At 42.2% G+C, this 15,226-nt stretch overlaps 1 protein-coding gene across 2 annotated transcripts in view; it reads right to left on the reverse strand.

Annotated features, from left to right (window-relative positions):
• Window positions 1-401: 401 nt before the first annotated feature.
• cplx2b (complexin 2b) overlaps window positions 402-15,226 on the reverse strand; it is a 37,043-nt gene continuing 22,218 nt past the window's right edge. For both annotated transcript variants that reach the window (XM_084041216.1, XM_084041215.1), the window contains exons 2-4: window positions 11,310-11,464; window positions 1,256-1,431; window positions 402-627 (exon numbers count right to left, since the gene is read on the reverse strand). In XM_084041216.1, the coding sequence (XP_083897342.1) occupies window positions 430-627; window positions 1,256-1,431; window positions 11,310-11,340 (405 nt within the window). In that variant the 5' untranslated portion in view covers window positions 11,341-11,464 and the 3' untranslated portion in view covers window positions 402-429. The remainder of the gene's footprint in view (window positions 628-1,255; window positions 1,432-11,309; window positions 11,465-15,226) is intronic.

Raw genomic sequence — 15,226 nt, forward strand, 5'->3', positions numbered from 1 at the left:
AGGATAGAAATGTATAGGTGTAAAATAATAATAATAATAATATAGCACAAGGCTTTCTCGAAAGGCAGTGAATTAGCCTCTATCAGTTTGGCAAGGACCCCTTCACAAGTCTATTTCTCCTCGCAAAAATAATCCCCAAATCACCCCTTTTTGAACCTCAAACTTGAATTAAAACCCTGTCAGTTTCCAAACTCCTGGAAATCCTTTCCAGCTCAACCCCAACCCCACTCCCACCCGGAAACATGCAATACTTGACAGTTAATGAAACCCTTAAACCCCCTTTTGCTAAACCCATAGTCTCAAAACAAACAAGTCCCTCTCCTCCCCTCCCTTTCACCCTCAGAGCCAGGAGGCCCCGGTCAGACTGACCTAGTAGGCCCTGGATTTGGGGTTCAGTTGTTTTCATGTGTATTTCGTTTTTCTTTCCTTTTACTTCTTGAACATGTCCTGTAGCGGTCCCGGGAGGAACTTGAGGACAGTGTCCAGGATGCTTTCCTCATCTTCGTCATCCTCATCTCCACAGCCTGCTGGGATGGCCTTCTTGGGACGCGTCAGCGAGCCCTCGCATGCCTGCTCCATGGCCGCCTTCTCCTCTGCCTCCTTTTCCTCCTTCTTCTTCAGCCCATACTGAATGGAGAAAGGGAAGGTCCACATCACTGTCATGACGCCAATAATGATGGCGAAGTGCACCCTCTCGTTTAATATTGCTTAATCAATATCGCAACCATTACTTTGGAACTGTTATGTGTTTTTATTATACTTATATAATTTCTCAGGTAGTCAGGAATTCGACAAACAAAAAAAAAAAAATTTTTTTTGGAGAACTATCCCTTTAATATCACAAGCCTTTGTTTGCTACAGAGCTTCATTTCTTAATTTATGCAAAGCCCAATGCTGGGTAGGCCTTCTGTAAGTAAGTAATTAAGTCAGTCAATTAAGAGTGTCTCATTGTCGGTATCAGCCGAAAACACAGGAGTCTATCCCCGTTTCAAGGCGCTAGAACCCTGGGAGGTGGATGGCTGAGGTGGAGCACAACATCTACCATCAGCTCCCAGTACTTATCGCACGACTTGCCGCACTTAAGCCGTGCTACTCATGCGCTGAGTTGGCAGTGCCCGGGATCAAACCAAAGACCTCGAGGTCAAAAGGCACGTGCTCTACCCACTGAGCTACCCCAGACAAGGATACTGTTGACCTACAAAAATATTTAATTCCTTTAGGACTCTATTCATGCCAAAAAGGACACCTTCCTTACCTTGTCCCTGATGGTCTGCCGTACTTTTTCCCTCTCTTGCTCCATGCGGGTGTGCTTGGCCTTCCTTTCATCCTCCTGCTGTCTCAGTGCCTCCTGTCTCTCCTCCTCCTTCTTGGCTGCATCTGGGTCCTTCTCCTCCTCTCCACCCAGCATCTTACCCATGTCTTTGGTGGCGCCTAGAAGAAGGTTTTACACACAGATTTACTGTAGCTGTTGTTCAGTAGTTTTTATTGTATCACTTGCTGAAGTACTGCTGTGCAGAAAAAACTGAATTGATATCCATCTATTTGTAGCCATCACAAGTCACAGGTACGGACTCCCTAAAGGGACATTTGTAGGTAAAACATTTTTAGGGCTAGCTTTATTTAGATTTTTTTTTCAGGGTTGTTTTTATTAACGGTGCAGGGAAAAAAAAGTTTTTTAAGTGGGTGAAAACAACTTTTTAGGTAGCAGGTAGCGTTTTTTTCTCCTTAATATTATCTCTACTCGAGTGAGAAAATAGAGATAAACTTCTAAATGAAAATGACCCCCGACTAATACTTTTTTAAATGTATTTCTGCTACCTAAAAAGTCAATAAGTGCAGTGTCACAGTGTCCTACAGCTGTGGTTCTCAACCTGTGGGTCGGGACCCCCAGGGGTGTCCCAAAATTATTTTTGTGGGGGTCCCCAGATGATTAGCTTATGATGAGCTGCTTTCTCACTCAACAGTAAACAAACCAACATACAGTATTATGTGTATACAGGGTATCTGCTCATTTCTAAAGTGACAATTTAAGGACTTTTAAGACCTTTTTAATACCTCTAAAATGAAAAGAATATACTTTACTGAATGCATCAAAAGTCCTATACAAGAAAGAGGCAACATTTTTGAAAATATCGAATCTGATCTAATATGTATCTGTGGAACCAAGTCAAACTAAATGTAATGCCTCAACTCCTACAATTCCAAGTGCTTATCAGGGTGGGGGTCCCCAGTTATTTTGGGGGGTCGCGGCCTGAAAAGTTTGAGGACCACTGTCCTACAGTAATACTCAAGGATATATGAAGATGTACATATGTTATTAGGATTAACCAAACAATATCACCTCATATGTAAATACCATACAGCACAGTTTTATTTATTTAAAAAAGGATGGTGGTCCATTTCTTTTCTTCTTTAATGGGAATGTTCAGAAAGCAGAGATGGAGACATTGGTATTGGGAATGTTCAGAAAGCAGAGATGGAGACATTGAGATTGGGAATGGTCAGAAAGCTGAGATAGAGACAGTGATGAAGATGGAACTGGAAGCATTCAATCCTTGGTCAGTATACAGTAGGAGTGCGGAGGCGGAGGTCTTAACAGCTTGACCATTGGAAGACAGATACATTCAAGTGGTTTTGAGGATTATGTGAAAGCAGGGTTTCCTGAAGATTATCAAGGCATGTGCGTCCGTCCCAAAACAGTATGCAAAAGTAGAAGAGCCAAATTGGAAAGGCCTCAAAGAATGACAGGGAGGATAACACCTAGCCTACTTCCGTCCGGTATTGGCCATCTGTCTACTCTACCTGTCCTGGCCTCACCTCAATTTCCAGGGTTTAATCTTCAATCTGAATTAATAATCACAGTGGTCCATGAATACGTAAGAAGAAGTGGGGGGTGTAAAACAAACAAGAAACAGTCAAATAAAACATAGAAAATAAGATTGTTGGGTGCACATTGATAGTTTAACTTACACAACTGGTAGCATTTACATTTTGTCCAATTCTAACGATTCATATGTTAATATGCAATACATACATATACACAGTTCTAACAGCTAGCATGTTAGTTGTACCAAACAAATGAAGTGCATGTAGCTAACATCACTGTCAGGCTACATTGCCTTGTAAAAAGCTAATTATTAGAGAACAAAGTTTGTGGACTGAAGTGTCCCAAGGCTGGTGAAGAAACAGAAACTGGACTGGGGCAACGGAACCCAAAAGAGAACCTCTTTTCACACCTGGCCTAAGTGCGTGCGTGCTCAGTGATGAATAAGCCTGTACAGTATGTGTATTGGGCAGCAGGTGTGTCAGTCAGAGCGCAAGGTGAGTAACTATTACCTCTTACAGCATCTGTGACTGAAATACTCTTCAGTCTTAAGTCTCTAGACCTCTGGATGCTCTCTCGTGACAGGCTACCCTCTACCCTATTGATATTGCTGTTGTTAGCGCTGTTCAATCAATAGTAAATACAGGACCACCTGAGAGCATATGTATTATGCATCCTCCTGTAACTTCATATGGATATTGATTAATTCCTTGGGCATGTATTAGTAGCAGCGGTGATAGTGGTGGTGGTGGTAGTAGTAGTTGTTTTATGTAGTATTATCAGCAGCAGCAATAGTAATAGTGGCGATAGTAGTTGTAGTTGTAAAGTAGTAAAGACTGCATCTTCTCCTTTAAATCTCAGCAGGTCTGTAAACCACATGGGTACAGCTGGCTCTGCTGGTCTGCTGGGGATGCATATGGCGCTCCTAATTGCCCTGCAGGGTGGTGTGGCAGCACACGTCAGGATGACAAATTAACACCCAGCAGGGTGCGCGGGCGGGGGTTCAGGCTGGTTGGGGGTGGCAGAAAAAGGCTCCCATCAGGGACCCCCTGGTGAACCCGGAGTTAAGGTCAGACTGTCCACCGGCGCTACTGTACTAATGCGGGTCTCATCGCCTCACACCACATGAATACAAACACAACACATGCTATGCTGCTGGCACACATTCACTCACAAGCACGCTCGCACGCACACACACGCAAACAAATCGGTACAGTGTATGTATGTATATATATATATATATATATATATATATATATACATATACATATACATATATATATATATATATATATATATATAGTATATATATTATATATATATAATTGAACTCTTAAAGAGTTTAGATTTAAATTAATTCTACATTTAATGTGCACATTCTGTCATTTAAAAATAAACCTTTTAGGCCGTGGCGCAGACGGAGCCTTGCCGTCTAGAACAGAGTTTTGTCTGTATCTCTTTATGTACAGTATCCGTCCCAAAGTAGACCAATCCAATCCACTTTATTAAAGAGCACATTTAAAACTGTATTGAACCAGTGTGTAAAAGTGCTTTAGCTTTAAACTCAGGTAAACACAGAATAAAAGCAGGAAAAAAAGAAAAAATTAAAAGGGATAATTACAAAATTGAAGACACCAAAAACACACAGTTTAGACACAAAAACATAACTGTCAAATTGGATTAAACGCCAAAGAGTACAAATGAGTTTTCAAAAGGAATTTAAAAACAAGCAAGGTTGGAGATGTCTATGTTGCTCCACAGTTTGGGGGCTACAGCGGAAAACAAACAATCCCCCCTGGTCTTGTTTTTGGGACCACAAGAAGTGACTGGTGATCAGCAGACCTCAAACATCTTGTGGGAGCAGCGGTGTGTTCTACCGTGTTACGCTAGTATATAGTATACATAGTATACCGTCCCAGAAATAAAATCATATAACGTCTAATAACCATTTCATTCGGTGACTACATGCGCATGTCGTGCGTGTGCAGGGAATAATTATGGCATGGTATAAACATAGAACACACCACTGTGTGGGAGGTCAATCACAGCTCAGCGAACACTGCGAACTACAACACTCACGCTACTACGTGCAAACAGCGAACCACAAGGCTATGCTCCGTAGGCAACGTTAACACACACATGTTGCTAAAGGACTAATGCTGCTATAGGACTAATAGCACAATTAAATATAAACACTGCACTGACATTGCCTTGGCATGATCAAACATTTTATGAATGCAACTATCTGTCTGTCAGTCTATATCTCACTATTATTCATTCATACATTCATTCATATACACATTCTTTCATTCACTCATTCATTTATTCAACTTCATTGCTTTTCTGTCCACTGCAGGGCATCATTCACAGCTTGTCATAGCAGCCTGCACACAGGACCACAGATAAAGGCTTGTGTTAATGTGACACGCATTGCTGCTGCAGTCTCCAGAGTGTGACACTGTCTCCCCTTAGCTTAGAGACCGATGATCAGCCTCTTTACCCTTCAAATGCATCCTACTGTATACCCTTCTCTCATCTTCTTTCTCTTCTCGTCTGTCACCTCTCCTTCTTCTTCCTCCCTGTCCTTTCATCCTCCATTCTTTGCCTATCTTTCATTTATTTCCTTTTCATCTCTTCTCCTCTCAACAGTCCATTAAAGACTAGGGGCCCTATTTAAACAATCCATGGTGTATGGTCTGAAATGAATGGCACAAGTGCCTTGGGGGTGTGTCCAATTCCAGTTTTTCTCGTTAAATGGTGCCTAATCTGGGCGTAAAGTAAGGCGGAAGGCACAAAGGGGTTGTAATTTAGAGATCCTTGAACATATTTTCTATCAGCAATAAAGTGTAGGCTATTTAATGATCGTATTAGTCATATCACACACACACACACACACACACACACACACACACACACACACACACACACACACACACACACACACACACACACACACACACAATTTAAGTGGTAGCGTGCACAATAGAACTTGTGCACAATGGAACTCCATTCTTTTACAGGGCTTGCTCACTCGCGTGTGATTTTCGGGAAATGCAGATAGTAAATGCATCACTAGATGGATTTCAGGGTCCAATTCCACCATTAGCTACATTAGCAATGGATCTTTTTCACCAACGAGGCTAAACAAAGTTCCGCTTTGACTTAGCGTCACGATGTGACGTGTTGTAGATATAATAATAATTTGACCAAAATAGGGACACAAGGGATAATATGGCAATATGGTTGCCCATGGGGCAGGAGCCCATCTCCTGCGTGATGTAGAAGTACATGAGGGTAAATGAGGGTAGTATGTCGCAGGGACTTACCCCCAATCCAACCCTGCCTCCTTTGCCAAGCAGGGAGGCACTGGGTACCATTTTTATAGTCTTTGGTCGGACACTCTAGCCACAAGGCCACTGAGCATTAAGTTATAATTAAATTGTTAAATTGTGATATTATCAAACTTATAAACATCAAACATATCAGACATGTATTTCCCAAAAGAACATATCAAAAGAAGAGGCATGAACCCCCCCCCCCCCCCCCCCAGCAAATCCAACCCTGAATAAGTCGGGGAACATTTATGAAGAAGCCCTAATTTGGGGCATACTCTAATGTATCTAATAATACAGTAATTTAATAGGAAGAAAGGGAGGACAAGAAGATGGAGGACAGATAGAGGGGGATGACAAGAGGAAAATGAGGGTAAAGACATAAGGGAGGGGCCAGAGAAGGCATGGGCCATTAGGGCCTCAGGCAGACAAATGGATTGTACTGCTGAATCATTTGTTAAGGGTGGGGAGGTTTGAGGAATGGAACTCATTTGAATAATGGATGAGCGTCACTGGCAAATAACAAGCTTGTATGTAAAAAAAGAAAGGAAGAAAAATGTTTTAGCTATCCAAAATGTCAGACGGGTCTGAGGTTTGCAAGAAAACATGGAAGTGGCTCGGGGGAAATGCCAACGCACGCACGCACGCACGCACGCACGCACGCACGCACGCACGCACGCACACACACACACACACACACACACACACACACACACACACACACACACACACACACACACACACACACACACACACACACACACACACACACACACACACACACGGAATGTAAACATGCACTTTTTGTGTGTTTGCTTGTCTTTAGTTTTTCCTTTTAGTTTGACAGCTTAGAAAGTAGAGAGTGAGACAGTTGGAGGGGGAGACACAGGGGGGAGGCAGAGGTACGTAGGGCTGCATTCTAGCGCAGCTGTGTACATGTGGATCAGAAGAGACACACACTCACTATTCCCCGAACACCGCCATGTATTCTTCAGGTGAAGAAAATAAGAGGGAGAGTATTGACTGACATTCGGATTCAAACACAACATGCCCACATGTACACAGCACACATGCCCCAAGCTGCTGTGACACAGTTCAGGTAACAGGCTGATTAATCTGATGTGCTATATGGTGTAACGATGGGACCGATATCTAATTAAACACCCAGCAAAGGCAATCTGTGGCCAGAGGCCTCGATCTATACCCTGCAAATGACAGACTAACCACGGTACATTACTGAAGCATGTGTGTACTGTGACTGTATGACTAAATTATTGTGTATGCGTGCGTGTGTGTATGTGTAAATGTGTTTCTCCCTGCAAGAAAGTGAAAACAAGAACAGAGCACAGGTCTCCGCCAGGGAAGGTCCCTTGTTGTGGGCCAGCGATGTTTCACGGCAAGCAGACTTGATTTGAGACATTTTGTTCAAAATAGGCCACTCCAGCAAATTTGACAGCCAATCGTAGCCAATCAGGATGGAATATGGAAAATCGGACAGATCCGTCTTGATCATATGCATATAGAGATAATGTGTACCAATTAGCGTGATGTGTGGACAAAATGTGTAGAAGTAATTACAAAAAATGGGTTTTGCAAATATCGGCCTCCTGGTGGCACTGTAACAGGCTGATGTGAAAGATTTTGGTGAGAGGTTCTTCCTTGGCCTCCAGGGAGTGTGCATGCAAAGTTTCACACAGATCAGTCCAACGGTCCCGTTGATGCTCACAGAAATCTGCCTGTTATAGCGCCACCATGAGGCCGATTGGCAATTCTTCCTTGGCCAAATGGGAATGTGTGTGCAAAGTTTCACAACAATCCTGACCTCTGCGTTCATGATTTGAGGCATTGTGTTCTAAATGGGCCACTCCTGCAAACTTTGGAAGCCAATCTTAGCCAATCAGGATGGAATATGAAAAATCTGACAGATCCGTCTTGATCACATGACTATAGAGATAACGTGTAAACAGCCACATTAACACAATCACAAAGACAGCCTACTATCACCTCAAAAATATAGCACAGGTTAAAGGACTCATAAGTCCTTTAACCTCAGCAGCAGGATCTAGAAAAACGTGTCCATGAATTCATCTTCAGTAGATTTGACTACTATAATGGTGTCTTTACAGGCCTCCCTAAAAATCTATCAGACGACTGCAATTGATTCAGAACGCTGCTGCTCAAGTCATCTGGGAAAGGTCTGCTTTCTGTCCCTAAAACCAAAAATAAACGTGAGGAAGCAGCATTTAATTTTTATGCATCACATATCTGGAACAAACTCCCAGAAAACTGCAGGTCTGCTGCCATTCTTATTTGTTTTAAAACACAACTAAAGGCCCGGACCGCTGGCCTAATGGTCCGGGCACTTAAGCTCTAAAGTAGCCTGAAAGCTCATCTAAAAAAAAAAAACACAAGACCTTTCTGTTTGTTTCTTTTCTTTTTCTTTCTCTTCTGCACTCTAACTGCATCTGTAATTTTTTACTTCTTTTGTTTTATGCATCCTAATGTATGGTAACTGTATAATTGTGTTTCCTTTGCTTGATGTTCTGTGTAAAGCACATTGAATTGGCTTGTGCTATACAAATAAAACTTCCTTGCCTACCAATTTGTGTGATGTTTGGACAAAATCTGTAGGAGTAATATCAAATAAATTGTTTTGCAAACATCGGCCTCTTGGTGGTGCTATAATAGGCCGATGTGAAAGATTTGGGTCAGAGGTTCTTTCTTGGCCTCCAGGAAAGTTTCATGCTGATCGGTCCAACGATGGTGGAGATGTACACAGACAAACGGACGGACGGACGGACAGACAGGAGCGAAAACATAGTCTCGGCCACGCCTTCGGTCTGGCCGAGACAATAAACAGAGAGGGAGATTTTGAAGAGACTTCAAAAGAACACAGAGCGTGTATCAAAGGAAAACGTAATCCCTGGTTTTGTAATGTAAAATACGTCCTAATTCCTTCTGATAATACCCTGGTGTCCACAGTACCTATTGCATTCTGAGTCTGAGGAGGATATAGAAACCTTTTGAAGGGAAAGAGCAGTATAATAACATCTGTTGTTGGATTGACACACTGACACACCCACGTCAATGCAGCTCTCTATTAGCCAGTTTACACATTTATGTAAAAATGGCTCAATTCCCCAGGGCTTGTCCGCACCATAAAAGCAATGTCTGTGAAGCAGCATATGCGCTGCAGGCTCTGGGGGTGTTATTTATGATTTTCTATTAATTCCGTCTTGTCTGATTGTGAAGTCGACCGCCCCTAAACCAAATGAAAATGTTCAAGTATGTGACAACAATGTTTCTATTCTATTCTACAGTATGCCGTTTGGCCCGTTCCCCCTCTTGTGTGTGCTTGTGCCTGCGTGGCTGCTCGTATATTGCATTCAGGAGTGTGCTTGAGGTTTTTCGTCGTCCAGCTGCGCCCTCAATGAAATAAATGGCAAAATGCTTCAAGGCCACAGCAGCCAGAGAAAAGGTCACAGCAATAGGCTCTGCCTCAATGGGAGGTAAATTAGAAGCCCCACCCCCACAACCAACATAGGGGAGAGACAGAGGGGCAAGAGAGGGATGGAGAGATGTGGAGAGAAGGAGGGACCAGGGGACCTCGAGGGAGGCAAGGAGAGATGGGGGGAGAGAGAGAGAGAGAGAGAGAGAGAGAGAGAGAGAGAGAGAGAGAGAGAGAGAGAGAGAGAGAGAGAGAGGGACACTGCCTTAATGGGCGGCCCCCACAAGCCCTGCAGCAGACAGAGAGCTAGACGGATACATGGATGGACAGGGTTTTGAATGAATGGTAGGACAGATGGTAACAAAGACAGGGAGCAATGCAATGGGTAAAATGATGATGGATGGAGAGGGAGGGAGGGAAGGATAGATGAATGGAGGGAGGGATAGAGGTAGAGAGAAGTAAACTGCTACAGCATTCCCGGCACCTGTTATTAGGAGAGACTAATGGGAGAGAGACAAAGAGGGGATGAGAGACGGATGGACGGATGTGTTAGGAGACAGAGGGTGGAGAGTTGTGGGGGAACTGGAGAGAGGGATGGATGGAGGTCAGACGCTACACATGGAGGGGAAAATGAAGGGATGGAAGGGTGAAGAGATGGAACAAAAGCAGAAAGAGGGAGGTGCAGAGAGAGAGAGAGGGATGGTTGGGTGCAGCCGATGAGAGGGGCTGAATGTGGGGAGAGAGACAGAAAGAGAGAGAGGGAGAGATGCAAATAGAGGATGATGAGACAGAGAAAGTGGATGGAGGAGTTGAGGAAGTAAATTCAGGGAGAGAAAGACAGACTGAAGGAGATAAAAGGAAAGAGAGAGAGAGAGAGAGGAAGAGAAGAGACAGCAGAATCAAACGTGGAACCGGATATGGAGAGGAGATAGACGATAGTAAACGGACAAAAAAAACAGGGCTGGAGGAGAGATGAAAGGAAATGAGAAGGGAGAGAGTGAGCAGGGAGGAAATGAAAGCCAGGGGCAGGAAGGATGGATAGCTACTGTAGGTGGACAGACGGAGAGAGGCCGTGAGAGGATGTAAAGGAATAAATCACCTTTTATTATTGCCTGTGGTCCTTGGGCTGATAGCGGCATATGAGAGCTGATTTAAACATGCATTGACCCCCTGACCCTCTTCAGTGACAAGTAAATCGACATGGCTTTCACACTAGCACTGACACCTGTACAATGGTCAGCCACAGCGCCCTACAGGACACTTACAGTAACACAGCAAAATGTAACTGAGTGTAGAAAAAATAAAAGTAAAATAAATGTGTACACTCACAGTTAGAGTAGAGTTGAATGAACATGGAGGAGTTTAAAGTGCATACTGAGCATCGCAACGTTACCCACTTTCCTTTGGAAGGTGTTTTCACATTCACATTTATTAATCCTTTCATTCATTCATTGAAAAGATCATTTTGATTGTATTTCCTCCTCAATCAGGTGTGTGTGTGTGTGTGTGTGTGTGTGTGTGTGTGTGTGTGTGTGTGTGCGTGCGCTCATGCATTTGTGAACATACAGTACACAAAAATAAATATGTTTACATACATAAAGTAACGTATACTTTCTGCATGCATTAGTGTGTGTTTCTCTATATTTTGCCTTTACTTGCACGTGTGCGTTGAACCAAAAACACTGCGTGGTACCAGAGTACTCACCACCTAAGGCTTGTTTCATGACAAAATCCATGGTTCCTGCTGATTACGGTGGTCGTTCTTCTCAAATCTGAAGACAACTGTGCACGTAGCCACCCCAAGCCTCTGCTGTTCCCGCTCCTTCACTCTCTCTTCCTTCCTCTGCTCCAATGATACCTCTGTTAAGAAAACAACAAATTGTTTAGGGGTGCGACAGTTATTCAAACTAATATTTTTTTCCCCTCAAAAATAGCAGATGCACAGGCTTGTAGATGGGCTATTTTTGTAATTTTTGTGTGACACCGTTGTACAACAAAGTATATGCACACGTTGGACTTGCTAAAGTGGTTGAAAATAAATATATCGATAACTAAAAATAAATGTTTCAATCAAAGGACGATGGGATTGCTCTAAAATCTTGCATAGTGCAGCTAAGGGACAGCTCTCCTATTAAAAAGAAAACAAGCAATACCACAGACCACACTACAATGAAGACACTGGAAAACACTCCATATATAAGACCACACAAGCAATAGAAGAATCTGGATAGGGAAGTGATTCAAAGGGATGAAATTCCAGTTAGAATAAAAAACTTGTGTTTTTACCCCTTTACTATTCCTTCAGGTGAAATTTAAACACATGAACAATTAACAAATTCATGTCATGCATACAGAAGGTTATTTTTGTCTGACTCTAACAAATGTACAATACTGCTGCTGCCCTGTAATGTTTAACTCATAAAATAAATCAGCTATACAACAGAGCAGAATACAATAGAACAGACACATGTTATTGTCCACGGGTGGACAATACTACCATAAGTTCCATAACCACCCTGTCAGTCAAACACCACCGAAATAAAAAGGACAAGATAACAGCACATCCTGACAAATATTACACCAAAATGAAAAAAATGAAAAATGAAAAAAAAAGAACGCATTCAATTTCCGACAGAATTGATAAAGATCTCACGATACACACTCTACCTAAGTGACAACGGAGGGATCAGGCTCACGTAACATAAACAACAGCTAATGGGATATTCCTAAACACTCCTTCCCCCTGTGACAGTGATCCCATTCCTGAGAAGAGCCCAGATCAATACAGAGACAGCATGTTTCAAGTCAGTGTCTACTTATCTATGAGGAAAGCAATACCCATAGATTATCTGTCTGTTCCAACTGACGAGTCATGAATAATTTCACGGTAAATTAAATGATATGGTTGCTTTTTTGGTACAGATCCATCACATGGAAGAGTACAAACCTACAGAATGTCAAATACTATAGGCATGGAACCTGAGGCACATGCATGCACAATGTAGTCTATAGCCTATTGAGCATGTAAAACACAAACAAACAAACATGAACACACGCTTGTGCAAATCCCACGCGTGCGTGTGTGGTTTGCATGCAACATTGTCATCCAAAAAGTATTTCTGGTTCAGAAGCAAATTTAACAAATGCTGTCAGAAATGTATTAAAAGCACTTAAGGGCTGTTCACACCATATAAATACAAACTGTTTTAAATCGTTCTAACTGGATAAAAGTGGATGGCAGAGTACACACCACAACTATAATGACAATAGTGGTGCAAAAAGAGGTGACAGGTCGGGCTGGGTGAAATGGACAAAAAAAATATGTATTTGGTCAAAAAGATTATATCACAATATCTTTGACCAAATACCTCAATGTTGATGATGTGATCATAATATCGTTTTGTGTCGATGACGATCAAATATCAGCCGTAGTGAGATGTCTGTAGAAGAACAGTTGATGCAAATAATGGACAGTGTGAAGGTTTTTCACATATTTTCTAGACTAGTCCATTCTTTGCCTGAATTGAACTTGGCTACGATGGTATCTTATTTAAAAATGGTAAATGGTGTATTTACAGTATAGCACATTTATTCAAATCCTTTTACATTCACACACACTGACGGCCGGAAGAAACCATGCAAGGCACCAACCTGCTCATGGGGAAGAGTTAGTGGTGAACCCATTGAGACCGGGAACGCATCTGTGTCATTTTTTTTATTTCTTTGGCTATTCAAAAATAGCAGATATACAAGCTCATAGCGCATGAGCTTGTAGATCTGATCTGCTATTTTTTGGGGGGGGGATTCTACAATCCTAACAGTTTTTTGAAAATATAGTATATACAGTATATGTATCAAAGATTTGCACACATTTTCACGAGACGGCCACTCTACCTCCTGAGCCACTGTCGCCCCATATACTCTACCAGCCAATATAAAACATACGCACACAGACATGCATGTACATGTACACTGTATGCGCATGCATGCACAGGCAGAGTCAGAAGAGAAAGGTGAGATGAGAATCCATTTGTAACTGTGGCTGGGTGCCTTGGGGGGATTGAACCGTTTCATTTCCATAAACATAGTAAACACACACAGAAACAAACTGGCTACACACACACCCGCCTGCACACACACACACACACACACACACACACACACACACACACACACACACACACACACACACACACACACACACACACACACACACACACACACACACACACACACACACCTCAATCAGGAAAATAAAACTGCAAATGCACATGCAGGTAATATGAGTTCTCATGCATAACCACCTACACACAAACAAAATAAACATAAATCCATAACACCTACACACAAACACTTTCCACAAAAAAAAACAGATTGAGTGTGTGTGTGTGTGTGTGTGTGAGAGACGTGTGTGTGTGCGTGGGTGGGTGCGTGCGTGGGTGTTGTTTATACAGTAATTTGGCATTCAACTCATTCCAAAATACTGGCCCACACAGTATAACATTATTTTCACCCGAGTATTGGTCACCTGAGATGAACTCAAAGGTGGTTATTGTTATCAAGTATACGTCATTTTTAGTCATTTTATGCACCAGCTCTTGACTTCGTCTGGATATTATGTGCAACATAAGAGGTTGTGCTTGTGTATAAAATATACGTACAAATATATCCCCCACACATAAAGAACATAATAGAGAAGTCAGTGCTCACAGTCAACCATCATGTGACAGTTATAATATACACTCCATCACAAACAGCCTTGACCATGTTCTGTTACCTTTCATACAATAGAAGGTAAAAAAAACATTTATAAAAATAAATGAATTAACCGGTTAATTCCTATATACTATATGCTCGTGGGTTTCTAAGCGGCCCCCTCCTTTCTTCCCTGAAAGACACTGATAGATAATAGGACAAACATTTGTTTTGTTTTTTTAGCACGTTGGAGAACTGACATGTCTTATCTGTGTGGATTGTCATGTATTGCAGTAAAGAGCCTGCCTGGCTGGTGGCATTGCCAGTGTGGTAGCCTTTCCCAGATGGCTAGTACTGTACAGTATGTGTACAGAATTTAGCCTACAGGCATAGAGTGTCCCTTGCTTGGCAAGAGAAGCTTCTCCTTATCGTCAGTGATACAGAGTCAATGAGATGGTGACTGCCCCAGGAACACACTAATCTAATACTGCACACATGTTATTGGCAAGCAAAGACATCTGAAGATGGGTATGGTTGTGACACATGTGCACACAGACACACAGACAAACAGGCACTCACGCACTCACGCACGCACTTTTGCTTAGGAGATAATGGTTTTATTGAACAGGTAGACACGACTCTAAGACCACAACAAATACATAAACACACACATATACTATTCTATGTATGTATATGTATGCAAACACACACACTCGCGCACACACTTTAATATTGCTTTTGAGATAATGGTGTTATTGAACAGTAAGACACAACTCTAAGACCACAACAAACAAATTTACATGGACAGATTACAGAACTGAACACATGAACTGATACGTAGAACACCGAAATAGCCGAAAAAAAGTAATGCACAGTGATGGTAATCTGCTATATGTACATTATATAAAGCACATGGTAATAACGACA

Source organism: Gymnoscopelus microlampas (assembly GCF_963454915.1).
Source record: "Gymnoscopelus microlampas genome assembly, chromosome: 18".
Classification (NCBI taxonomy): domain Eukaryota; kingdom Metazoa; phylum Chordata; class Actinopteri; order Myctophiformes; family Myctophidae; genus Gymnoscopelus; species Gymnoscopelus microlampas.